The sequence below is a fragment of the Sarcophilus harrisii genome, chromosome 1 (genome assembly GCF_902635505.1).
Source record: "Sarcophilus harrisii chromosome 1, mSarHar1.11, whole genome shotgun sequence".
Lineage (NCBI taxonomy): Eukaryota > Metazoa > Chordata > Mammalia > Dasyuromorphia > Dasyuridae > Sarcophilus > Sarcophilus harrisii.
The window spans coordinates 654,839,290-654,865,350 of NC_045426.1; the positions used below are offsets into that span (position 1 = coordinate 654,839,290).

General features: G+C 45.1%; 2 protein-coding genes across 2 annotated transcripts; one reads left to right on the plus strand and one right to left on the minus strand.

The window, feature by feature from the left end:
- The first annotated feature begins 8,663 nt into the window (after window positions 1-8,663).
- Window positions 8,664-14,165, plus strand: TMIGD2 (transmembrane and immunoglobulin domain containing 2). Its single transcript, XM_031947894.1, has 3 exons — window positions 8,664-9,033; window positions 12,343-12,517; window positions 12,899-14,165. The coding sequence occupies exons 1-3, from the start codon at window positions 8,668-8,670 to the stop codon at window positions 13,054-13,056; spliced, it is 699 nt and encodes a 232-aa protein (XP_031803754.1). The 5' UTR covers window positions 8,664-8,667; the 3' UTR covers window positions 13,057-14,165.
- Window positions 14,166-14,884: 719 nt separating this feature from the next.
- On the minus strand, window positions 14,885-23,428 carry SHD (Src homology 2 domain containing transforming protein D). The gene is made up of 6 exons (XM_031947837.1): window positions 22,000-23,428; window positions 20,715-20,841; window positions 18,390-18,557; window positions 17,792-17,960; window positions 17,375-17,494; window positions 14,885-16,806 (listed from the first exon to the last, which is right to left on the minus strand). The coding sequence occupies exons 1-6, from the start codon at window positions 22,306-22,308 to the stop codon at window positions 16,620-16,622; spliced, it is 1,080 nt and encodes a 359-aa protein (XP_031803697.1). The 5' UTR covers window positions 22,309-23,428; the 3' UTR covers window positions 14,885-16,619.
- Window positions 23,429-26,061: the final 2,633 nt, after the last annotated feature.

Genomic DNA, 26,061 nt, shown 5'->3' on the forward strand with positions numbered 1-26,061 from the left:
GGCGCCCGGCCCAGGATGCTCGCAAGAGCCCCGGTGCGCCCCGCGCAGCCGCAGCCGCAGCCGCCACCGCGCGCCCCTAGGCACAAAGGTGCCCAGAACCCATCGCCCAGCCTGGGACTTAGGTCCTCTCCCACCCCCAGCCTCGCCGCTCCATCACCGCCCCTACGGCGCAGGCGTATAGGCCGAGGCATCTTGGGAAATGTAGTTCAGGACTAGGGAGGGGGGCCCCTGGCTAATGGAAGAGTAAGGGAATTCAGAGCTTAAAGGGTAAAAAATCAGAGCAAGGTCGGGTCCTAGAATCTAATATCAGAGCTGAATATTGGACACAATCTGACTCCAACTAACTTTTTCCGAATTTGTTTCATTTTATCCCTCTGCTTTCATTCTACATTCCATCATTCTGGCCTGACTTACTAGATCTTCCCTGAACTAAACATCTCTTCCTTCTGTCTCTATAAGAGCTTTCACCTAGGTCTGTTATGCTCCGCTGAGCTCCACGCTTAGGATCTTATCTTCAAAACTCACTGCAAGAGCCATTTCCTCTGTTAAACCTTATTCACTTCCTCCCACTACCACCACCATATTCCTCCAGTTACTACTGCCCTCTCTCCCTTCTCAAATTACCTCCTGTCTACTTACTCTGCATGAAGCATTCTCCCAGGAGAATGCAAGTAAGGTTGTTGAGGTTAGGTTCTATTTTGATTCTGTCTTTATATCACCAGCACCTAAAACAATACTTTATAGACAGAATGAACTCAATGGCTTTTTGTTTGCTTTGGTTTTCGTTTTTTAAGTTGAATTCAACAGGACATGGAATTTCAGATCTTGAAGGAACTTAATGCTCCAGACATAAGTGCTCAAAACTGTAAGGGTCCTTAGAACACAGAACCCAGGCCATCAGAGCTAGAAGAGTTCTTAGAATGTTGGTTCTGGGAAGAACTTTAAGACATTGAATGACTGAGCTGAATGGGTCCTTGGAAACCAAAGGATGGTAGATCATAGGTTTAGAGTTGCACAGGACTTTAAAGATAATTTAGTGTAAGAGAGGAGAAGTTTTTCAAAATGTGTTGATGACTTCCTTCCAGGGCATCTGAGGGGTCAAAATTATTTTCCTAATAACACTAAGCTATTTTTATTTCTAAAATGGTTAACTACCAATAGACATAGTCCATATCAACAAATGATATTTGGGGGAGGGGATCCTCAAAAATTTTTAAGACATTTAAAATTTTGAGAAAGTGCTGATCTAGTTCAGCATTCTTGTTTTACAGATGAGAGAAATGAAGAGGGAGGAGACACTCCAGCAGCTGTTACGTCTCCAGAAGCCTAACAAAAGTCATTTTCAATTGTCTTCTTGCTCCTCTTACATGATGTTATATCCCCCATTTCTTTCTTTGCCTTTACATAGGCAACATCTCCTTATCACTGCCTGTTAGAATTCCTAGTTTCCTTCAAAACTTAGCTCAATTTCTACTTTCTACATTAGACCTTTTTTCCTAGACTCGGTGTCTAATGTCTCTCCAACAACACTCACCATTGCTTTGTGTTTAGTTTATTTTTTGTCTTGTCTTGCAGCCATGTTCAGCTCTTTGTGACACCATTTGGAGTTTTCTTGGCGAAGATAGCAGAATAGTCTACCATTTCCTTCTCCGGTTCATTTTACAGATGAGGAAGCTAAGGCAAACAGGGCCAAATGACTTACCCAGGATCACACAGCTAGGAAGCATTTAAGGCCAGAATTCAGGTCTTCCTGACTCCAGGTCCTGAGCTTTATTCACTGTTCTACCTAGCTACCCTGTTTGTTACCTAGCTACCCTGTATTGTATTGAATTTATATTGTTCAGTAGTTCCATCATACTGTCCATAGAGTTTTCTTGGCAAAGATACTTGAGGGATTCAGTGCATTAAGGCAAACAGAGGTTAAATGATTTGCTATGTTGTCATACAGATAGTAAATGTCTGAGGTCAAATTGAACTCAGGTCTTCCTAACTCAGATCTCTATCCACTGAACTACCCACTGCCCCAGCTGCCTCCTGTTTAACTTGTATAAATTTTTTATATACTGTATTTATATTTGTATTCATGTTGTTTCCTTTGATACAATGTATAGACAGAAACTGTTTCTTTTTTGTCTTTGCATTCCTAATACTGAGTTTGGTATATAATAAATTCTTAATAAATACTTGTTGGCTTACTTGATTAATTGATTAAATAAAGGATTGAAGGGCAATTTTCAACTTCCCAAATCTACAGTCATTGAATGCTCTTCTATTGGTACTTCTACATTGGCTCAAAGAAAGTTTCTCACTCTTGTCTCAGTTTCCCAATTTATGAAATTAGAGAATTGGATTGGTTGATATTAAAGAGAGTTTTTATTTCTGACTTTACATCTTTAAGAAATCATCTAATTTTAAAATTAGATCTTAAGAGATTTTTATTTTGTTTTTATATTGCTTAGATTTTCCCTGTATCTCCTACCATTGCCACCTAGAGTTATCCCTTATTAGAATTTATATATTAAATTTATATTTTAAAGAGAGTGAAGTGGAAAAAAGTACAACACCAATACATAAAAAAAATTTGGATATTATATACAGTGTTCCATCTCCATATACATAGCGTTCCATTCCCTTCAAATGAGGAAGAAGACATCTTCTCAATTCTTTTTTGGGGTCAACCTTGTTTCCCTTTCAAACATTAATCTTCTATTGCATTTTCAGTATATGATTACAATTGTTGTTTTCCTTACTCTCCTTACTTCATTTTGCCTAACCTAAGTCTTTCCGTGCTTCTCCATATACCATTATTAATAATTAATCAATAAATATTGACTAAGCACCCATGACAGGTGTTGGATTAAAAAATAGACAGTTCCTGACCTCGAGGAGCTTACTATCTAGTAGGGGAAGATAACACATAACAGGAAACTGAAACAGGTGGGGAAAAGTGGAAAACTCCCCACAGCCCTAAAGTAGTTTTTCTAGATAAGAAATGGGGTGCTCTGAGCTGACTTTCCTTCTGAAATGAAGGTTTGGGAGTTCATGGCTCCATCCTGTCTAATCCGAGGGAAGCAGAGTGGCTACGAGGTAGAATGCCAAAGCCAACGAGATCATGTTTGCTCTTGTCTTTTGTCATCTTTACAAATTTGTTGAGTGTGAGGTAAATATCAAGGTAGTTTTGATTTTATTTGCCTTATCATTAACAATTTGGAACATTTGGTATTAACAGTCACAATTTTTTCTTTAAAAACTATTTCTTTCCCTTGACCACTTCTGTATTAAGGAATAGCTTTTGATTGCATATGTTTCTGTGAGTTGTCTACATATCTTGGATATCAAACCTCTATCAGAAATACTTGATATAGAGATTTTTTTCCCCCTGGTTCACTATTTCCCTTCTTTTCTTAGATGCATTATTTTTCTTTTTATCCTGGATACATTATTTTGCTGTAAAAGTATTTCAATTTCACATAATCAAAATTATCTGCTTTATATTTTGTAATTCCTTCTATACCTGGTTTGGTTAAGAATTCATCTTCCACCCATAGATGTAAAGAAAAATGATGTGCTTCTCTTCTAATTGAATTTATAGTGGAATATGGTACAAAATATTGGTCTAAGTCTAATTTCTGCTATTTCATTTCCAATTTTTTGCAGCATTTACCAGAGAGAGTGTTTCTAATTTATAATGCATTAAAAAGAGACCTGAATGTGGAGTTGAGATATCTGGGTTTGAATCTGCCCATGCTAAAACCATCTCTCTCTTTTTATACTTCTCTATAGCATGTTTACCAGAGCCAAGTTCCAGCAAGCAAGTTCTGTTCTGAGCTTAGCGTGATGACAATCTCTTTTGCTCACCTTCTGGATGAACTCAGCCACAGCAAAATCACAGAATTTTTTCACACCAGCACCAGGTATTCTCTGAGCTTGGACATGTACCTGCAGTACCTATGTTGCAGTCTTGAAGCCCCACTATCAATCAACCCTGTCTCATTATTCCTCTTACCCTGTCATTGTCAGGGCTACAGCTGACTATGCAGCCACTAATGTATCTATTAAGATTTGTCCACACTAAAGCTGGTCTTCTACTGGAGGGGGGTGGGGGGGGGGCCCTGCTCATATGTCTAGTTTCTCTCCTCCAGTGAAATAAAGAAAGCTTTATTTTGTTTCTATTTTATTTTTCAAAGTTAACTGTAGTTGTGAAAACCTGTGTGAGTTCTTTGGTATTTTAGTATTAACAGTAGTTGCATAATGTCTATGATTCTTAGGTTGTTTGTTTTCAGAGTTGTTTGAATCTCTGCTACTTACTGCCTGTGTAATCTCAGCAGGTGATTTCTACTCTATGAATCTTATTTTCCCATCTGTAGATGAGAGGATAAACTTGGGGCCCATGAAATTTTTTTTTAACTATGTTGAAAATTATTTTTCAAGATAATTGGTTTCCTTGGTAATCCTCTGTATTTTCTTTTACACATTGAAAAACAATTCTTAAAAGGAATTTACAATATTCACTAGTCTAATAGTATGGAACACACACACAAAATTAAGAACTCCAGGATTAGATGATCTCTGAGGTTCCTTCCAGGACAAGTTCTGACTTCCCTGAGGAGCAGGGATAGGGGAAGTCTGGCTATGAGGCAAAAGGGACTTTAGTCTGGAACAGAAAGAAGAGAGGACAGGAGTTGGAATTGAGAGTTTTGTCTTTGAATTCCAATTCAGCCAATAATATGTGCTTTGGATTTCAGGTGCCTTGCTTATAAAATGAAAACTGTTATTTTTTTTCTTTTTAAAAAACTTTATTTATTTTTAAATTTTAAACATAAATACAAAATAAGAAAAGATAGAAATTGCCAGTACACAGCAGAACCTGAGAGGATTCAAAATATAAAGAAATAAATTTCCATTTCAAGAAAGCCTATATAATAAATACTACACATTGTGTTCAGAGCTATCCGTATTTTCTTTACTTCCTTGTAAGTTTTCTTTTGTTCTCTGCTGCGCATTTTTAATTTTTTAATTTTTTCCCCCTCCTTCCTTCTCTCTCTCTCTCTACAATTAAGCTCAGAGATATCTATATCTATCTATACATATATCATACACATACACATACATACAAATATAGGTTCATATATGTAAGACCATACTATGCTTATTTCCACTTGTCCTGTTTCTCTGAAGATGAATCACATCTTTCATAAGTTCAAGTCTTCCTGTATTTTCCTAACTCTGCCAGTTCATCATTTCCTACACTACAACAAAATTCCAATCTTATTCTATTTGGTTATATTAAATTTAAATACATCAATATTGATTAATATAGCTAACATATAGTATAGTTTCTCTATTTCTCTCTTCATTAAATCCATTTTAACTTTAAGTTTTTTTGAGATCATGGTTAAAGTGAAAGCTGTTTTCTAAGGCAGAAGTCTTCTCATCTGAGTTTCAAGAACTCCTGCAACCCTGGTTTGTGGGTGGGCCGCCCGTTCTTTGAAGCCTCTCAGAAAACAGACCCCACTGCAGTGGCTGCTGCCTCTAAAAAGAGATCAGCCTGTGGTTGATGCTCACAAAAGCTTCTGATGCTGAGACTTAAAGTGTAGTAGCTCCCTGCCCGGAAATCTCCCCACCATTGTTGGTTACAGGGTCTCCTATTCTACTGTTAAACTCATACTGTTGGGCTTACTGGGAGTCAAGAAGATCTAGATTTAAATTTCATCCCTGTCTAAACACATAGATGTGTGATGAAGATCAAATGAGAAACCACACAGAAAGGGGGTTACAAACCTTAAAAGACTTATATAAGATGTCCCCAAAGTCTTAGTGCAGTTTTAGTTTTAAAACTTTAATTTTAATGTTAGCTATACTTTAGATTATGACTTCCTTGAGAGTATATTTTTTTCTTTTTTTGGGGGGGGTGTTGGAAGGGACCTCTCTTTGCATCTTTAGAACTTAGCACAGTGCTTGGAACTTAGTAGGGGCTTATATATTTTTAAATTTATTTTTAAATTTTTTTCTCAATAGTATTTTATTTTTTCCAATTACATGTGAGGATAATTTTCAACATTGATTTTTTGTAACATTCTGAGTTAACAATTTTTCCTCTCCATCTCCCTTCTCTTCAAGACAGCGGGCAATGCGATCGATATAGGTTATACATATACAATTATGTTAAACATAGTTCCATCTTAGTCATGTTGGGAAAGAATTAAAATATACTTTTTGACTGGCTAACTGGCCCTTATAAACTATTGGATTATAAGCAAACCATTTTAACCTCTCTGAACTTCAGTTCCCCCATTTGTAAAATAGAGATAATCATACCAATAATAGATTCCCCAAGGTTGTTGTGACGATTAATCAGCCAATAAACATATATTAAACTGCTACCAGGTGTCCGGCACTGTGCTAAGCACTGGGGATAAAAATATAAATAAGAACAAAAATAGTCCCTGCCTTCAAGAAATTTATAATCTAATGGGGAAAGACTACAATCAAAAGGAAGCAGAAAGGTGGGTGGTGGTTTATGTTAGGGAAGAATTGAGGGAACAGCCTGAACCAAGAGTATGATGGACTATTCTAAAATCCTAAGCAATGTAGCAGGTGTGAAAAGGGGAGAAAAGCCTGTGTTTTCTCCTTTCTAAATAGAAGCACTGAAGCCCATGACCCTGACCTCTAGTTACAGCATCCAATCAGGGTCAGAGGGTACTGAGGACATAAGAGGATTGGGCAGATTGAATCTTGCAGTTTAATATGATTTCTCAATTCCTGGAGAAGGAAGACATGATGGAGAGGTGCAAACAAGGCTAAAAGCAATGTGATTTTATGGGATCAGAAGAGAAAATGTATGGAAAATGATTTATAAACATGTCATATACTATTATGTTATAGGTAGGATTCCTGCCTTTCTAACCTTGAGAGCCTGTGATTATGAACCTTCTCCAGTTCTCTATGATATATCTGTATCTATCTTGCTAATAGCAACAGCAAGACAGTTTTCAGATTCAGCTGAAAAAAATTTTAACCAACAAGACAGAATCATACTGGAAAAGGGTGCTTTGATGGTAGTGAGCTCCCTGTTCCTGGACATGGAAACAGACTGAATAGTTCCCCTCCCACTCCATTCAGGATATCTGTAGAAGGGATTCCTTCACAGAAAAATAGATTGAATTAGCACTAAGCCTAGAATCAGGAGGACCTGAGTTCAATCCAGCCTCAGACACTTACTAGCTGTGTGTCCCTGGACAAGGCACTTAACTCTGTTTGTCTCATCTGCAAAATGAGCTGAAGAAAGAAATGGCAAACCACTCCAATGGATTAGTTGTTGTCCATCATTCTCAAAGAGAATCAAAATGACATTGCTATGTTGGAGTCAAAGTATCAGTATACCACCCGTCAGTCAGAACTCCAGCAAGGTTACATGGGGGTCCAGAAACTAATTGGTCTGGATCCAGGAAAATACCATCACCCAGGTTTTGGATGAAGTGAATGCTAGTGACAGTGGGCACTAGGTATGGTATGTCCAACTGTCCCTGATCAGACCAATGTGAGCTTGAAGGCTCTAACACAGGTCGGGCACAAGTAGTTCAATGAACATTTGTGGTGGAAATGTCTCTAAATCTGTACGTTTCTTTTGAGCTCCTAAAATTCTGCTTCATTCATACAATATAGTGGGTATGCTACGCTGGGCAGTCCTTTGCCAGTATCTCCCATGTCATTCAATTGTTTCCAAAGTTCTTCAGAGAGGGAGGGGCAGATATTGTGGCAGGAAGTGCTATCTGTCAGGTTGGCCATATACAGAGAACATATGGGTGGAAAGAGGTGGGGAGGGAGGGAGGAATAGATCTACCCTCAGAAACATTTGCTTCTACAGGCAGAAAGGAAGAGCAGAGCTGACTAAAGGTAGAAAGGAACCTGAGGGGAGAGAAGAGATGGAATGTCTTCTTACAGATCTTTTTCTCCTGATACTGTTGGGGGGTAAGTAACCAAGTCAAAGGTCCCTGCCTACTAGGAGACCCCCTTAAGCCTCTTTCTTCCTGTATCATTAAAGAAACCATAACCCTCTAGATTTCCAAGATAGCTGAAGTTTCTGTCCTCTCAGACCATGGGGATCTCAAAGAGTCTTGAAGGAGCCCTTCTTTTTCCTACTTTTCCTCTAAAATTTATCTATTAAGGAGTATACCAAGGTCCAAGCTAATTGTCTACTGTTTGAATTTATGGGGACAATATTTCAGACTCTCAGTGTGGATGAAGAAACCACTGAATCATAAAACATAGACCATTAGTGCTGGAAAGACTCTTAGAACATAGAAAACAGAAATGTCCAAAATAGAGAAGAAAGAAAATCTAGATGGGAAGTATTGGAACTGGAGGGATTTTGAACATGGTATCAGATCTGATAAAGATCTTAGCATGTAGAATATTAGAAAGGACGGGACGAGAGATTAAATAAAGTGCTCAGGACCAGAAGTCAGGATACCTGGGTTCTAGCTTCAACTCTGCTTCTATGAAGTTTCAGAAGTCCTTTGGGTTTCTCAGATTCTGTGATCTCTAGAAGAATTAAGCCTTCATCTGCTGCTTCCTTTTTCTTCTTCTCCTGCTCAAGCCCCCATTATCAACCGTGCATGACCTTTCTTTCTTTCTTCTCCCAACCCAGTGCTCTCAGGAGAGTTGATGGTGCAGCAGGCGGAACAAATCAAGGTGGACTCGGGTAGCAAAGTGAACATGGATTGCCAAGTCACCTGGACCCATTGGGAGCAATTCCGAGTAGAGTGGAAGAAGGATGGCAAAAAACTGTACCAGTCCCTGCCCATCAGTCAGAACTCTAACCAGGTTATATGGAGTTCCAGAAACATGTCGGTCCTCAGACGGAACAATACCATCACCTTGAGTCTGAATAATGTGAATGTTAATGACAGCGGGCACTATGTGTGTCATGTGACAATGGAAATCCCAGAGCTCCAGACGGTTGAAGGCAATGGGACACATCTCATAGTCTCAGGTATGGGGAGAAGGCAGGAAGGCAGGGAGAACGAACAGTAGAGGAGCACAGTGTCATCTTAACAATCCAGTGTTGATCATGTCAGCTCATTCTCACCCTGAACTGTAGCATTTCCCATGAAGCTGAACTCTGAAATTCTTCTCCTGTCCTACTCTCTCTCCCTCACTCTTTTCACATCTATTGTTTGTCTTCACAGCTATCTCTGACCCTCTATCTTCCCATCTATTCCTCGTCCATCCTTCTTGTTCTGATCTTACTTTCCTTCCTTCATAGTCTCAATTCTGTCATTAACCAAGGATCACAACCCTCTGCTGTTGAATCCCATGCCATCTTTTTCTATCCTCACTTCAACATTGCTAGATCTCAACTTTGAGCTCCTCCCTCCATCCATCTTCTTGTTCCAATTCTTGTTGATTCAATCCAAGACTGTGCTGGAGGCAGCTTGATTTGGTTCCAGATTGCTGTTTTTCAGTGTGAGCATTTATTTACATCTCAGAAATTGGCAAATTCTACAATGAAGCATTTGATTTTTTTCTTGATTATTTAGATGTTAAGAAGTGATGGAGAAAGTGCTAATAATGCTGATTAAACTTGAAAGTGTCACATAAACATTTTCCAAGGGGGGAGAGAAGCCAATTGTTAAACATTTACCAGGTTCTATCTTCACTCTATGTCCTATCTCTTTTAGAAATCCACAACACCTCTCACCTAGACTACCTTAATGGTTTCCTTTACCTCCCCTGCTTCCAGTCTCTTCCCTCTTTGGCCTATCTTGCAGGACCCCACGGTCTTAAGTATAACCGTGTCACTCTTCACTCAAAAATCTTCAGTTGTTTGTTCCCTATTGTCTCTTGAATAAAATACAACTTCCTTAAAGATCCCTTTCAGTTCATTCACTCACTACATCAAAAGACATTTATTAAGCTTTTATTATATTTATTATTATATCATATATTCAAGCATCTATTAAGCCAGACTCCACAGTCTGACTCGAAACTATCTTTCCAGATTTCTTTTGTATTCCTCCCCTTCATGGACACTATGTTCTAGCCAAATTGGACTCTCCAGATCTGTCTGACATTCAATGCCCCCTCCCTGACTTTGTGCTTTTGAATAGGTTGTCCTCCCATAGATGCCTGGAACTCACTAGCGCCCTCCTCACTGTTTCTCAGAATCTTTTTCTTCCTTCAAGATTCCATTTCCATGTTACATCTTCTGGAAAGCCTTTCTTGGATCCCTCCAATTTTTACCTCTTTCATCTTCTTCAAATGATCTTTTATTTCTTTGTCTGGGTCCATTTTGTATCTTCTTCCAGCCTACCCAGTAATATGTAAGTCTCTTGAGAGGAGAAACTATTTTGATTTTGCATTTGTGCCCCTGACAAGCTGAGGGGACTCAAGTCTGTGGAATCCAATAACTTCTTTTTACAGATGACTCAGGGAGGCCTAAGGTTACAGAGAAACTCAAGTCAGGCCCTGTTTCTCCAAATCTCAGGCTCTTCCTGCATATCAGACCCTACCTTGTACTTACCTCTCTATCACAGCTATCGAAGTAGGGTTATTCTCCATGACTAGATTGTAAGCTTCTTGTGAGCAAGGTACGTATCCCCTTTATCTTTGTGTCTCCAGTGCTTAGCATAGGGTTAACCTTGCTCACAAGCTTGATAAATGTCTGTTCATAAGGTGAATGAATGGGAGAAATGGATGAAGTACCAGCCCGTGAGTTATGAGGGCCTGAGTTCTAATCTGCCCTCAGACACTTAACACTTACTAGGTGGGTAACTTAACTCTAGCAAGTCACTTACCCCCAATTGCTTCCAAAAAAAAGTATATAGTGAATGAAAGGACTGGAGAGGATCTTAAAGGGAGCTGAGTAGGACCCTATTACTTGACAGAGGAGAAAACTGAGATCCAGAGCTAGGAAGTCCAAGGTCACATGGGCAGGGACAAGGTCTCACTAATGACAAAGTCATTCTAATCTCATAGGAGATCAGTGGCAGAACCAAGGCTAAAAATTCAGATAGCCTAACTTCTAGAACAAGATTCTACCGAGGAAAATGTTTTATGGGTCTCCTCCTTTCTCATCCTCAGACTTCTGGCTGATTTTGGCCGATTTCCCAGTCATCTCCTCTCCTCCTTCCCTCCCTGACAGCATCTCCCAGAAGTGGTTCTCACAGCCTCTGGCCTGGCCCCTAAAGGACAGCCTGTGATGTCCCCAGATTTTCCATGTGCCAGCCCATGACACCCGCTCCCAGACATCCCAGCTCTCTGAAGCTCCATGGCTTTGCTGGCACGGTGCCAATCTGTGCCACCCACACGCCTACCCTATTTTCATTCTGCCAGGAGGGGCCAATTACCAATTACCAGTTTCCATTCTTCCAGGAGGGGCCAATTACCAATTAGCAGAGACATAAGACATAGGAGTCAGTGTTGGCTCTGGCCCGGCCCCTGGGCAAGGACCCAGCATTGACAGCTGCTGCAACCCCTCCCAGATCTTTCCTTTACTTCCTGGGGATGGGGGTGGGAGAAGAATTTACCACAGGGGTGCCCTTCTCCATTCCCTGGAGAAGCATCCCTGAAAAAATTATAGGGGATGGAGATTTAATCCTGAGTTCTCTACACATGTGCCTTGGATGGCTGAACATACCAGGACTCCCCAGAGATGGAGATCACCTTCCAACTCGGGAGTGAGGGGGTAATATTTCTTCCTACTTATGAGAGGGGGTAGTGGTGGACCCAGCAACTTCCAGACATATGACCATCGTAGAGAATTATGTGTGCCGTCCCCTCCCCAGTGGATTAGTGATCTCTGAAAATCACAGGAGTCTTAGTGAGCATACAGAGGGGTCAGGTTCTGATCCTCAGAGGGAAAGGAAGGAGGAAAACCAAAACTGCTAAAAGCTCAAAACCCCTCCAGAGAAGTGAGGGCAAAAACACGCCAAGGGAGATGGTAGCGTGAGCAATAGAGATTTATCTCTTTACAGATTCCTTCACAAGCAGCTGGATCAAAGGCTTTCCAGGTAAGAGATAATGCCCATCCCAATGTCTCCCCGTTCCTCCTCCCAGATTGTCCCTGCTCCTTGTGAGATGATCCATATTAATCAGCTTGGCTATCATTAGCATCATACATTTCTTAGAACAGAGAATAGAGTGAAAACTGAAAGGATTCTTGAAGTATAGAATGTCAGTGTCAGGAGGAGAGGGGCCCCAGAAACCATGTTGTTCATTTTACAGATGGGAAGGAAGGCAGATTTGCTGAAGGTCTTGCAGTGAGTGAGTCAGAGGCAGGAGCGGAGGGTTTAGACCCTGGTCTCCCGATTCCCAACCCATGGTTCTTTCCTCTGAACTTGTTTTTCATTGCCAATCTCCCCTCTTCACGACGTCTCCACTGGCTCTCCTTCTCCACTGACTATCTCTTCTCAAGATTTTCTCATATGGCTGCTGATGGCGTGTGTCATGATAGGATTGGGGGCTGTGTTGGCAAGAATGATCTGGAGATGCTTTAGAAGAAACACAGACTCCGGTGAGTAGTCCCCCAGCACTGGGCAGGCCCCAGGGGTACAGTGTCCCCCCCTTCTACTCCCCCATCCCAGAGTCCTGGCCAGACCACACTAGCTGCCTCTCAGTCGGTGTCTCAGTACATTAGCAAACTGTGTTCTCAGCCATTGGTGGAAAAAAGGAGGATGGCCCAATTTGATCCATAGCTGCTGCTTTTATCCAATTATTGCTCCCTAAGTCACCTTCCCATGGGGATTCTCTATCCCCAGAGATAGCTATTCCACACAGGTCCTGCTCCTGGTGTCAGAGCTGGGGAAGATGACTGAGAAATTGAAATGGAAGCTCCAATGTTAGCCCCGGAGAAAGATATATGGACTGAGACGCATTCTCCTCTGTCTCTTTACAGAGAACCACTTTTATGGCAATGTTCTCTATTTCCACAAAGAAACTAAGGGGGCCACGCCAAACAAGAACAAGCCTCTGCAAGGGACACCAGAGAAAAAGAGAGGAGAGAGGATCTACTCTGCTGGTCTCCAACTCCCAACCCCTACCCCTAGGGCTTAGTCCCCTGGAACCGTCCCCCTACCCACTCCAGCCTGCATCAGGCTAGTTCTTAGCCAATAAAACCAGCTCACTCCCTGCCTCCAACCTTCACTTAACCTAGGATTTCTTTGCTCAGTCCAGTGAGGTGTGGGGGAGAGGTCAGCCTTCCTGAGAATGGGAAAGTGAGGGAGGACTAAGGTTTCCCAGAAGCTGGGAGGTTGCCTCTTCAGCCAAGTCATGGAGGATAGGATCCAATGCTTAAAGATAAGCCAGAGCTACATTTTTGGAAATGAAAGTGGCAAAAAGGAGGATGGCCCAATTTTATGGCCCCAATATTATACTTGACTCTTAATATTTGTTATAAAGGATTTTTTTTTTGTTTATTTTAGTGGGGAAGAGGAGAAAATGGAGAAAATAAATGCTTGTTGATTGAAAAATAAAGTGAAAAAACAAAAGAACCAAGATCATCTGATATGACTCTAATATGTGAGACTGCTTCTCATATACTTTTTCCATCATTTCCTAGACACTACTAGAGCTTGCTCTCCCCTTTCCCCATCCCTAATGCCCAACTGACTTAGTATCCTATGGCTTCTCCGTAAGGTCTAGCATTAATAAACCAGAGGCCCTTGTTTGATGAGGGCAGGATGTATGATGTTTGATGTATGGCCTGTAAGACCCCAGAGCACCTGAGAAGGAATAGGGGAAGGGATGGAATCTGAGAGACTGAAATCTGAGGAGTTGGAATTAAAAGACTTGGATCTGAGGAAAGTAGAATCCTTGCAACTGGAATGGAAGAGACTGGGAGCTGAGATTTGGGGATATTGTGAAATGAGAATAGACTCTGGGGGAGAATTAGATCTTGGGGGCTAAAATTGGAAGGTAAAGTAGGGCTGAGCTGGAGAGACTGGGATCTATGGGCTAGTGTTGAGATAAATCTGAAAAAATCTGTTATTTGGAAGCTGGACTCTAGGGAAGCTAAATTCTGGGTGGCTGAGATGGAAGGGAGACCTGAGAGTGAAAATAAGAGAATATAGAGGAGACACTGAAGAAAGGAGGTAGGATTTTCTGCAGAACTGGCTCATCTGATGAAAAGGATCTTCCATAAGTTATTTCTTCTCTAGGAACCTGGGGAGGCTGAGCTTTAGGGGAGGGGTAGGATTAAGGAAGTTTGGGGATCTTGATTGCATTGGAGGAAGACTAAAATCTGGGGAAGAGATCTTGAGGTTGGGATAGGGGAAAGACTGAAATACATCTTCTCCCCCCCCATTCCCCAAAGAATAATTATCTATAAATAGGGGAATAGCTGAGTGGATTGGGGGATGCAGAAAGAAGTGACCTTTCCGGGGAACCTCCTTGATATTGGGGGATGAGAGACTCAGTTTTCAAGGAACTTACTTACTGACTCCTCCACTCCCCCTCCTCACACACACTGTGCTTCCTTTGGTCCCCCTGAGGGAAGCTATGGGTCTGAGGCCATCCCGGAATCCCTAGCCTGTCCCAGGATCAGAGTACTAAGGATTTTTCCCCTAGACTTGGCTTGCAGCCCAGCGTTCCCATCCCATATATGCGCACACACACACACACACACACACACAGCCAGCCTCCTGCAGCTGTTTCTTACCCTGCTCCCTCAAGCACAGATGGAAGAAGGGAAGGGACCTGGGAGGAAGGGCAGGTGGCCCCTTGTACCTGCCCTCTCTCTGCCTTTGAAGATCCCCATGGGATGGGCCCTTTCTCCCTCCAGCCTCTGCCTGTCACCTTGAAGCTTCACTGGCTCAGAGCAGTCTTCCCCCTCTTGTTTCCATGGAGACAGATGTCCTCTCTGATGTTGTCAGAGACACAGACATACTGGAAGGTTGGCAGAGCCAAGGGGACCTGAAGGGGACTGAAGCAGAGCAGATCCAGACTCACAGAAGGTGAAGAGGCTCCAGGATCCTCCGCCAGCTTCAGGCCTCCAGACCCCCATCCTGGATGACCTCCATCTCCCTACCCCTGAGACCCCCAATGCCAGTCTTGGCTTTCTGATCCCAAGTCCTTCTGTGACATTGGACAAATTCCTTTCCCTCTCTCGACCTCAGTTCTTCTATCTTGGCCACTGGGCTAGAAGATCTTCCAGATGTTCCTGTGCTTAGCATCCTATGCTCCATGTCTCTAAAATAGTCTTTTTAAAGTATTTCCATTTCACAAACAAGGAGTTCAGGTCTAGAAGACAGAAGGGACTTGCCTGATCACTCAGCAAGAGAAAGGCTATCAGCCATGTCACTGCCCTCCCAATCGGTAGTTTCCTTGCATACTGTCATCTAGTTCCTCTGTCCTTCAACAGGAATGAATTGTGGGACACCATCCTACATGATAGATGGGAGACTAAGGTACAGGGGCTGAACCACACAATCTCAACTTAGCCAGACTGATCCACGCTATCCCCCAACATCCTGTCCGAGTACCTTGCCCATTCCAGCACCCAGGACAAGGCACGATTGAAAAGGGTCCCACATGCTCGTAAACCAGCCAATCCTCCTCCCAAGCACCCAAAGCTCTTGTCCTCCTCTCCTCCCCCAACGACAGTATGTAGGAGCCAGAGATAATTGATTTATTGAGTGTGAAAGAGTTGGAAAAATCTATGGAGTCTGAAAACTCAGGCAGTGGAACAGAGGAGCCAAGGCTGTCCGTTTGTACCATTTGCTTCCTCCAGCCTGGGATGGGAAAGGCTAGAGGAAGGGGAGCAAACTCTCACCATTTATATCTTCTCCAGGTAAGTTGTGTCCAGCATAAAGTGGACTCCTCCGTGTCCAAGGCCCAGGTCTTGTCTTGGGTGGGAGCATCGTGTCTGGGGGCAACCGTAAGGCTGAGCTAGGGGCCCGTTTTTGTTTTATCTGGGGACGCTCGTTTTCCCCAAGGGCCCTTGCCCAGGAACTGAAATGGGGATTCATGAATCCTGGAAGAGCTCAATATAAGTCAACAGGCCAGTGGAACCCTGTAGTCACCCTGACTTTTGGCCTTTATTGAACAGCACCAAGTCCAGGGCTATGGAGTTGTGTGTCCGGTCGGATCTCCTCTGTAGTGTTACCTCAGGCTTGGGGTCCTGTTATAGGGAGGGCAGTGACAGAATGGGGCTGGCCAGAGAAGGGTGACCAGGACCAACACGGGCCTTGAGACCCGACGCTGCCCAACTGGTTGAGAGACATGTAGATGCTGAACGTGGAGAATAGGACTTGGGAGCTGTTGTCCAAGCACTTGAAGGGCTGGTGCAGGAGACAGTCTAGTCCTCTGTTGGCCCCCAAGGCCAGAATTGGGAGGGACAGAGAGAAGTTCTCGAGGGCCAGATTATAATCAGATTACACCAAAAGCCACCCAGAAGGGAAACGGTCACCTCAGGAGACAGTTAGTTTCCCATCCCGGGAGGTTTCCAGGGAACAACTGGCCATTAGTCAGAGATGCTGCCGAAGGGAACTGGACCAGATGGGGTGAGAGCCCTTCCAGCTCTGAGACTCTGCCCGGAATGGAAGTACCACGGCCAGAGGTCAGCAGCAGCCCAGGGGGGATGATGGGCAGGAAGAGCCGGGGTCCTAGTGCAGAGGCAGTCAGGGGGTCTGCACAGCGATGGGGTGCAGCAAGGCCAGGTGCTCAGAGCCTTGCACTGGCAGTGGGCGGATGCTGTAGTGGTGCACCACCTCAGGCACACTGGAGAAGACCCCACTGTGCTGACCCAGCACAAACTTGTTGTCCTTTGTCCGGCTGAATTTCATGTGCATGTAGCCCTGGCTGCCCCTGGGAAGGAAGAGGCGACCCTGGGTCAGAGGGAGGTTGGGGAGGGAGCTTCAAGCTCTGGAAGGACCAGGGGGAGGGGAAGGGACTTAGCTAGCTTCAGTCAATCAGTCCCTGAGACGCCGTCCCAGAGAATCAGGCCAAGGATGTGAGTACTGCTCTCCCTTTGGGGTCCCAGGTCCCCAAGGGCAGGTGGCCTCCATGGCCTGGATATCGAGGCACCTATGGTTGTCGCCATTCCACAGAGAAATAAACTAAGCAGGAGACGCTGCTCTAGAGAATATTAGCCTTATTCTCCCTGTCCCCTTGTGGGGCTGCTCAAGCTTCCTATTAGGGCAGAAAGGCTTAGAATAGCAGCCCAGTGACAGACCATGTCTGCCAGCCTGCCCAAGGGCACAGAGATGCCCTGCCTGTTTAACAGTCACTTGGCGACTCACGTTGTCTGATGGAGCCCTTCCCTCTCTAGCTCCCAGGAGGACACTGGGACCTCTTCCAGCTCTCCCTCCCCACTGGAGTCTGACCCTCCAGGCTGCTCTCCCTTGTGGCCAGTGGTCTAGAACCCAGGGCTCACCTGAGGGACAGAGAGAAGTCCGGATGACTGGTCTCACTCTGCCTGACAAGGTAGCTGCCCTCCCTGCAGAGGGACAGGAGGTTCTCGGCCTCGGCCCGGCTCAGGGAACCATGGAACCACCTGACAGGGGACAGGGAGAAACAGGGAGTGAAGCTGAAGGGGCCAGAGCCCACCCTCAGAGATGGACCAGGCTCTGCCCCTCCCCTCCCCTTATCCCAGCTCTGTTTCTAACTTGGCACGTGCCCGCAAACAAACCCAAAGGAGAGAGACTTGATCTCTTAGGGCCTGGGAATTGAGAGACCATTACTCTGGAGAAGGACCATCAAAGTCAAGTGTTCTGCTGGGGATCTCTTCTGCCTAGGGGGAGGGAACTCTTTCCTGAAAGAGGCTATATTTGAACTTGGTCTCATCACTCACGGCTGCTTCTCCAGGGGCAGGGCTGGGTCCACACGCTCGGCTGGCTGGGGGCTATGCTCCTCTGGGTTGGGCCCCTTCCCTACCCAGCCGCCAGAGGTCTTAGCTGGGGGCTTCCGGAGCTCCTTGGCCAGGCCTGGGGCCCGTTCCCACTCAGGATTCTCAAACTGCACTGGATCAGGCAGAGAAACCAAAGAACGCTTTTCTTTAACCAGCTGGTCCTTCCGAGGGCAAAAACCAGAGACTGGTCGTTGGATTCAGAGAAGTGAGCCTCGGGGAGGGGAGAAGTGGGAATTGGGGGATGCTCTCAGGGCTTAAGAGGAATAGGGCTTCCATGTATTAAAAATGAAACTAGTCTGATGAGTCACAGCCAGGGACTGGGAAGAGATTCAACCTGGATAGATCTCAGAATGAGGGACTGGGCAGAGTCAGCACCTATGGGAGTTATCAGAGGGAAAGCTCTGGAGGCAAAGGGTGACCCACTTCTAGCATTAAGCAAGGAATGGGGTTGGCAGAGTGTGTATGTTAGGGTGGGAGAGGGAAGACCAAAGTGGGAGGGCCAACAAGGCCAGGGTTAGTCAGAGCCTTCAGGGGCTGATACCTGCAAAAGCTCTGGAGATGTGGTCTTTCTTCCATTCCCAGGGCTGGTCATACTCTTCAGCAGGCCGCTCATCATCCCGGGGCAGGCGGCTGTGCCGGGGCCTCCCTTCAGCCTCTGGGCTGTTCCCCACCACCTGCTCCTCATAGGGTGTGTCATAGAGCTGTAGGTCTGATAGGTAATTACATTTAGTTTAATTCTTTTAACAAAAAAATAATAATAACGTTTACTTTTCAAAACACTTGCAAAGATAGTTTTCAACATTCACTCTTGCAAAATCTTGTGTTCCACATTTGGTTTAATTCCATAGACATTTATTAAGTGCTTACTATATATTTGGTAGGCAGTGTGGCTCAGTGGATAGAGAGGTGGCCATAAAGCCAGGAAGATTTGAGTTCAGATCTCAACCCTAATGCATACTGGCTGTGTGACCCTGGGCAGAACATTTAACTTCTTAGTACTCTAAGCAACTCTCTAAGACTTGTGGGAAAGGTGCATAATGAAACTGGTGAAGGCAATTTCCTCACCTTGGATTTTCCTATAAAATTACAGGTCCAGTCCCTATCTCTGCCCCTCTGCACTTAATGTTCCTGGGGACACAAATATGGGAAGATAATACAGTCCCTACCCTTAAGGAGCTTACAGTCTAATAGTAAGGATATGCTACCTTGGCAGGGTAAGAGAGCGACAGGGTGAAGAAGAGTTCTAGACAAATGACTTTGGGGGGAGAGGGGAATAAGAGTAAGCAAGACAGCCTCAGTTTCTCCTCTAAGACAAACACAGTCCTAAGAAGAGCTCTAGACCTAGAAATGACAGGAAATCTAAGAAGCAACCACAATGGACCTTTTCAGTTTGGTCACAAATTGGAGCCAAAAGCAAATGACCAGGTCAACCACTGTGACAAGTTGGCTCTGGATTGCAGACACAGCCAACTTAGCTCCCAGGACTCTCAACAGGCAGTACTGTATAGTCACCTTAAAACAAATTTCAGGGTTCAGCCTCAAGGTTTACAAATTATGGATTCCTCCCAGCTCCACGCCAGCAGTGTGGGGTCATCTAGAAAGGTCAGAATTTTGGCCACAGAGCTCAGGCAAGAGAGCAGAGTCTCCCAGGCTGAACTGTGATCCCAGAATTAACCCTAGACTTAATAGAACTAGGTGAACAGCACAAGGCAGTTTTTAGACTCAAAGAAGGTTGAAGACATCCCTGGACCAAAGGCATGGGGTCTCCCAGAAGGACCTGATGGAGTATTCAGTCCCCAACTCTCTCCAGAGAAGAACCAGAACAAGGATCAGCAATAGCACAATCATTCTCTACCTTCTGAACCCTTTAGTTAGTAGACAGGAGCTGGGGCCAACTCTACTGGAGTCCCATCCAGGAACATGCTGACAGCTCTGTGGTCTAGATTCAACTCAAGGTGCAGAACTTGGAAAAGCCCAGGAGGGCAGCAATCAGACTGTACTCATGATATGATCCCATAGGATCCACCAAAAGCATGCAGCTTGTATATTATGCCATTTGATCCTCACAGCTAATCTTGTGGGGTAGGAGGTATTGTTATTGTCATTTAACTTAGGGAAGAGGGTAAGTGATTTGGCTAGTCATGGCTAGTGTCTGAGTCTATTTTAACTCAGGTCTTCCTGACAAAGATCCAGTGCTTGATCCACTTTGCTACCCACCTGCCTTGTATGACAAATCACTGGAAGGTAAGAATGATAGCTTCAAGTATTTGAAAGGTTTTCATGTGAAAAAGGATTGGATTTGTTTTTCTTGTCCAGGAAGATAGAATTAGGAGCAATGGGTAAGAGATTCAAAGAGGCTGAATTAGGGTTGATACCAGGTAAAGTTTTCTAGCTTTAGATTTATTCCAAAGTAGAATGGGCTACTTCAGGAGGCAGTGGGCCTTCACTAGAGATCTAAGAGTGAAGAGACTCCAGTTAAGTTGTAAAGAGGTTTCTTTATTCAGGTATGTGTTGGGCTGGATCACTTCAGAGGTGCCTTTTAACAAATTCTGTGCTTCTGGGAAATATGGAGCTGGTGCTCAAGAGGCAGATCAGGCTACCTTGGAGATTGAGATTTGGGAGTCACTCACTTAGAAGATATAATTAAAGCCACGGAAGTGTCTGAGATAGTGAAGGGAGAAGTTGTAGAGAGAGAATAGAAGAGCGAGTGAATGGGTCAGTGATGAGAGCTAGTTTCTACACTTCCCTTCCTGGTGGGGGTTGGAGGTGGGATTAGGAATGTCAGCCAGGACTAGACTTCAAGGACAAATGGACGACCTGGAGAGGAAGCTGTATTATCCACCCACTCTAATGCAGTGACACTCACCTGTTACCCCACACTGAGCATCATAGGGTTCCATGTAGCTGTTGTCAGGGGGCAGCTGTTCTGAGGCACCCAACTGAGCTTCGGGCTGGGCATCAAAGGGGTCCGAATACTCACCATCATCTGCGGTCTAGGTAAGGACAAGGGACTCAGTGTTGTTCTCCTCTGACATCTCTCCCAAATACTCCCCTCTTCCCATTCTCAGCCTTTCTGCCTTGATGTTCTATCTCCAGAGTCTCTTTCATCATTTATGTCGCATGGTTCATGGGTCTTTCTAACATGAAAATCTGTATTTTAAGGTCTCTTTCAACTTGGACATTCTTTGTTTAAATCCTTTCCAATCCTTTCATTCTGTTTTATTGACCTTCCATTTCTGACATTCTGTGTCTAAGATCTCTCCCAGCTCTGACATTCTCTGCTCTAAGGTCCCTTCCGACTCAAATATTCTGTATTCTAAAGTCCAAATTCTGACATTCTGTGATTTATTGCCATTCCAGTCCTGACATTCTCTTTCAAAGCTCATTCATCCCCTTATCTTAGAATGATTCTTCTGTCCTTTCCCTTCTATCAGCAGTCACAGCCTCTCCCTCATTCTGTCCATGGAGCCCTGGCCATTTTTCCTATTTAATCACCATCTATCACATCTAATATCTAGTTCATCGCCTTAAGCCCCTTCCCAGTCAGGCTCCCATGATCACACACAACCTTTCTTGCCCCTGACAGATCTGATGCTGGTCCTCCTGAGGCTTTCTCCTTTTCATCCACTACTCTTAGGCAGCCTTTCCCAGCTCCTGGAGGTGTCACAAGGCAGATCTTTGACTTCCCTTTCTTTCCTATTCCAAACAGAAAATATATATACACATGTGTGTATACATATATATTTTTATATATGTTTATGTGTGTATACATACACACAAAGATGCAGGATTTAGAATTAGAAGAAACCAATTCATATTCCAACTCCTGCCCTTAATAGTTATATGAAAATGGACAAACCTTAGCCTGTTCCTTCACCTGTAAAATGGACTGAATACCATTTTTGTTGCCTAACCTAGAGGGTTCTTTCTTGGAAAGAGCTTTGGCTAGAGGAACATGAGTTATTGTGATCCAATTTTTTTTTCTTTCTGGTCTGCTCTTCAACCTGATACTCTTGACCTTGGGCAGAATACAAAGGCAGTGAATCACATTTCGGAGGTCACCTAGGCTGTGGCCGTTCTATGTGTGGTAGAGCTGAACTGTCTAAGGGCTAAATTCCTCCTCTCCCTCTTCCCCCCACTCAGGTACTTACGTTATCCTCCTCAGGAGTCCCCAGCAACATCTTACTGCGATTTAGGTCTCCTGACTCCACCTTGATGAGCCGGTGTTTGGGGGAGCCGTACTGCTGGTCCCCAGAACAGGAAGGTTTGCCGGGGCAACTGAGGCAGGATGACTCGGGCTCCTCCTGCCCATCTCCATCTTCATAAGGATCCTCAAAGTCCAGACTTTTCTGAACCCGATAAGCCCGGAAGATATCACTCTCTGTGTAATCGGGTTTGGGGGGTTGTGGGGGTGGCCTTCGTCCACCAAAGGTCAGGTAGTCCCTCAGCCACTTAGCCATGTATTCTCTCTCTAATTACTCCTCGGCAGGGAGTCTAGCCTTCCAGAATCAGACAGGTAAAGGAGACCAGGATGGATTACTTAAGAATGCTCTTAGGTTCAACCTTTGCTCCCCGTCTCTGGGGGGATTCATCAGCACTCTCCTGGAACCAGGTTGGGAAACTGAGGAATACATTCAGAAGTTAGAGAGGTCGAGTCTGATTCAGGGCTTAGAGAAGGGAGGAAAGGAGCTATTGATCCCATCCTAGTCCAGGCTGGGGGAGGGTCCCGAGGACAAAGCTTCCAGGTTTTCTTGGAGGTGGAAGGTCAGGTGACCACCGTAGCCGGGTCAGCGCCAGATTCAGAGAGTGCAGAACCCCAAACCAGCAGGGACCCAGCAGGCTCTAAGGTCGTGACTAATTTTTCCTGATGTCTCTGGGGCAATAGCCAAGGAATTTCTTAGGTCCCGGCCGACCACCTTCAGATTTGAGATCCCCAGATCATCATCAGCCTCGGCTTTCAAGGCTTAGATTTTCTCGAGGACCCCGGGTCCGGGGGACTGGACAGCTGTTAGAGAGGGAGGCTACTGTCCTCTCCCCAAACCCCTGCACAGATCGGGGTCAGCTTCTCAGGGTGTCTGAACCTCTAGACCGAGGAAGAGAAGGCAGGCTCGGGTAGCGGCGTCTGTAGCTCCAGGAGCGCAAACTTGGGCTGCGGGGAGCTCAGTATCCCTGCTGGCTCCGCTCATCTGCTCTGCTCGGTTATAGCCGCCCAGGCAGCGCGGCGGGAGGCGGGAGCTCCCCCAACCTCCAGGCCAGCCCTGAATGCCGCTGCCACAAAAGGAGTGAGCGTCCCGCTGCGCACCAGAGGTGGGCAGTGGGCGGCGGGCAGCCGGGGCCGGAGAAGCGGATCCAGCCAGAGGCGGCCCCGCTGCTGGTCCTGCAGAGGGGGCGGCGTTGAAGAGACCAGCCGAGCTTTTAACTCAGATGGAGAGGCGAGGGCGGGGGGTTGGAGCAACGCGTCAAAGCTCCCGCCCTTCTACTCCCACTCTCCCTCCTCTCTCCTCCTCGGGCTCCCTATGGGACTCCTTCGATTTCTATCTTCCTTTTTTTCTTGTCCTCCCCTCTCTCCTCCATTCCCTTCTTCCCTCTCCTCCTGCCTCTTTCCCCGTCATCCTCATCTTCCTGCCCTAATCCGCCTTAGTCCTCCCCCTTCTTCCCCTCTGCCCCTTTTCTCCAGCTCGTATTCCCCTTACTTCTTCCCCATACTCTTCTCTAGCCCCTAGCCCCTCTCACTCTTCCCCTTCCTCCCCTTTTCCTCCTCTTTCACCCTCCGTGGCCCTACAGCCCTTACTCTGCCTCCTCTTTTGCCTCCTCCCCTCCTCTTTATCATTTCTCTTCCTTTCTTGCCCCCCCTCTCCCTCGTCCTTCTGTCTTCCAGGCGGTGACCTAGACCTACAGCTGCCTGAGAGCCATTAGCAGTGCCCAAAGCCCCTCCAGTTACCAGAGGGAGGGAGGGAGGGAGGAGGAGGAGAAGGAGGAGGAGGAAGAAGAGAGGGGGGGGGGGAATGGGTCAGCGAGGGGCCAGGCTCGCTGGGCAGATGTTGAGGCTGCGGAAAATAAAGAGCCCAGAATGCATGAAGGGGCGAGTTTGGGGCTGACAAAGGTGACAGCTGTGGGGGAGGGGGCGGAGAGGTCATTGGCTGTTATTCCCTTCTCTTCCAGCCCTAGAGGTCTTTTGCAGCTTTCCTATTCCCTCCTCCTACTCTGGGGGGTTGTTATTGTCAAGGGGGAGATTTAAGAGCAGCTGCTAAGGGAAGCCCGGGGTAGATGATGCTATCACTTCTCTGACACGTGGCCCAGCCCGGCCCATCTGCTGCTCTTTGGAGGCCCAGGGTTTCCCACTCCCCACCCCCTTTCCCCCCATTCTAAAGCCCCGAGAGCAGAAGACCTACTGGAGACCCCATGTGACCAGTCCTGCTCTGCTAAGACCACAAAGGAGCTCAGAGTATATAGGAAAAAAAATTTAAGACATCAGAGATGGCCCTGGTCAGCTCTTTCTCACTTCCTTTCCACCCCTCCCCCATTAGCCCCAGCCTCTGGCTTTGATAAACCAAATTAGTGGTTGGGGAGTACTGTGATCTGGCTGCCAGCAGTTATCAGCCAATCAAGTGTCTAGAGGGGCCTAATTTCTGAATTCCCACCAACAAATACCTACCCACCCACCAGGATGGAAGGTCCAGGACTTTTCTTCCCCTACTTTTCCCCTTTGGCTCTTCAGCATCTCCTGGCAAGTGTAATAGTCCCACCTTTTATTTCCAAAGAATCACCTTCTCCCAGCTTCAGTTTCTTTCTTAAAGATGCCCCGTGCCCTGCCTGGTTAGAGAGCATTTCATGTTGAAATGATAAAAAAGCCCCCAGCCATGGTCTTAGTTCATTTTCCACCCAGTAGGATCTGATCTTAGTGAGGGAAACAAAAACAACCCAGCTTTGCAGGTACTTTGCCAATTAGCTTTTAACAGCTGTAAAACCCTCACTTCCTTAAGGTTACATTGTTAAAATTCCCACTACTACCTTCCACTGCCAGCTGATTTCACAAGTCTGATAAACACCTCAAACCCCAGTGATCCAGAATAGGAACCTGGCATAGACCTCAAGATTGTTAGAGGCTACAGTCCAGGGTTCTGAGCTGCTTCTCTCAAGGGAAGGAAAAGTTGGTTACTTGACTCCTACTACTGTATATCTAAGACATAAACTTTTCATTACTCTGGAACATTGAGTCTCTCATGTAAGTAATTCCCTATATCCTTTCAGGCTGAGCCATGATCCCTTGTCTATCAGGGTTATCCAGTTTCACTGATGTCCACCCCCTTAAATTCTGCACTCCCCCATCTCCCCTGTCTACCATCTGCCTTATTGGGGACATCTCTTCCCTCAGGCTCTGCTCCTTGGAATAAAGGTTCTGTCATTCTTGATGCCTCTGGGGAATGACAAAGGTGACAGTCCCTTGGTCTGGGATGGGATCTCAGATTCCCCAGTTTCCAGCTCTACGACTTTGACTACATCTAGTAGAGACTACATCTAGAGAGACTACATCTCTCTACCCTCTTCCAACCCTGCCACACTCCTCTGCAGCTAGAGAAGCCTAGAACCTAGAATTTAAGAGCTAAAGTCACAGTAATAAGATTTGCACTGCAATCCCCTTATTTTATAGATGAAAAAAACAGAAACCCAAAGAGGGAAGAGTGACTTGTCCACAATTTAGTCCAATGAATTAGTGGCAAAGCTGGAGAAACTTGGTCTCCCAGCTCCAAATTCAGTGCTCCATCCCTTCCATTCAGGGAGTTTTATTCCTCCTCCACAGCCCATTTTTCTTAAAAGCCTCCTCTTCCAGAAAGGCAGCACATGGAAGAGCTGGAAGAGACCTTAATTTTCTCAAGATCACAGACTGAGAAATGAAACAGAGCTTTGAGATCATCTGGTACAATCTCCCTCATTTTATAAATGGGGTTTCTGAAGTTCCAAGAGTAGAAGGGGTCTGGCCGAGGTCTCACAGCAAATCAGTAGCTGAACCAGTAGTAAAAACTAGAAATTTTTAAAGGGAAAAAAAAGAAACTTGACAAATTTGTTTTAAAAAAAAATAGTTTTTACATAGCATTTTGCTATATGTGTGTATATACACATATATGTGAATGTATATTGCATATGTACCTATTATACATACATATATATATATATACACGTTTCTCACTAAAGATCAAACTCAATCCCCTCAT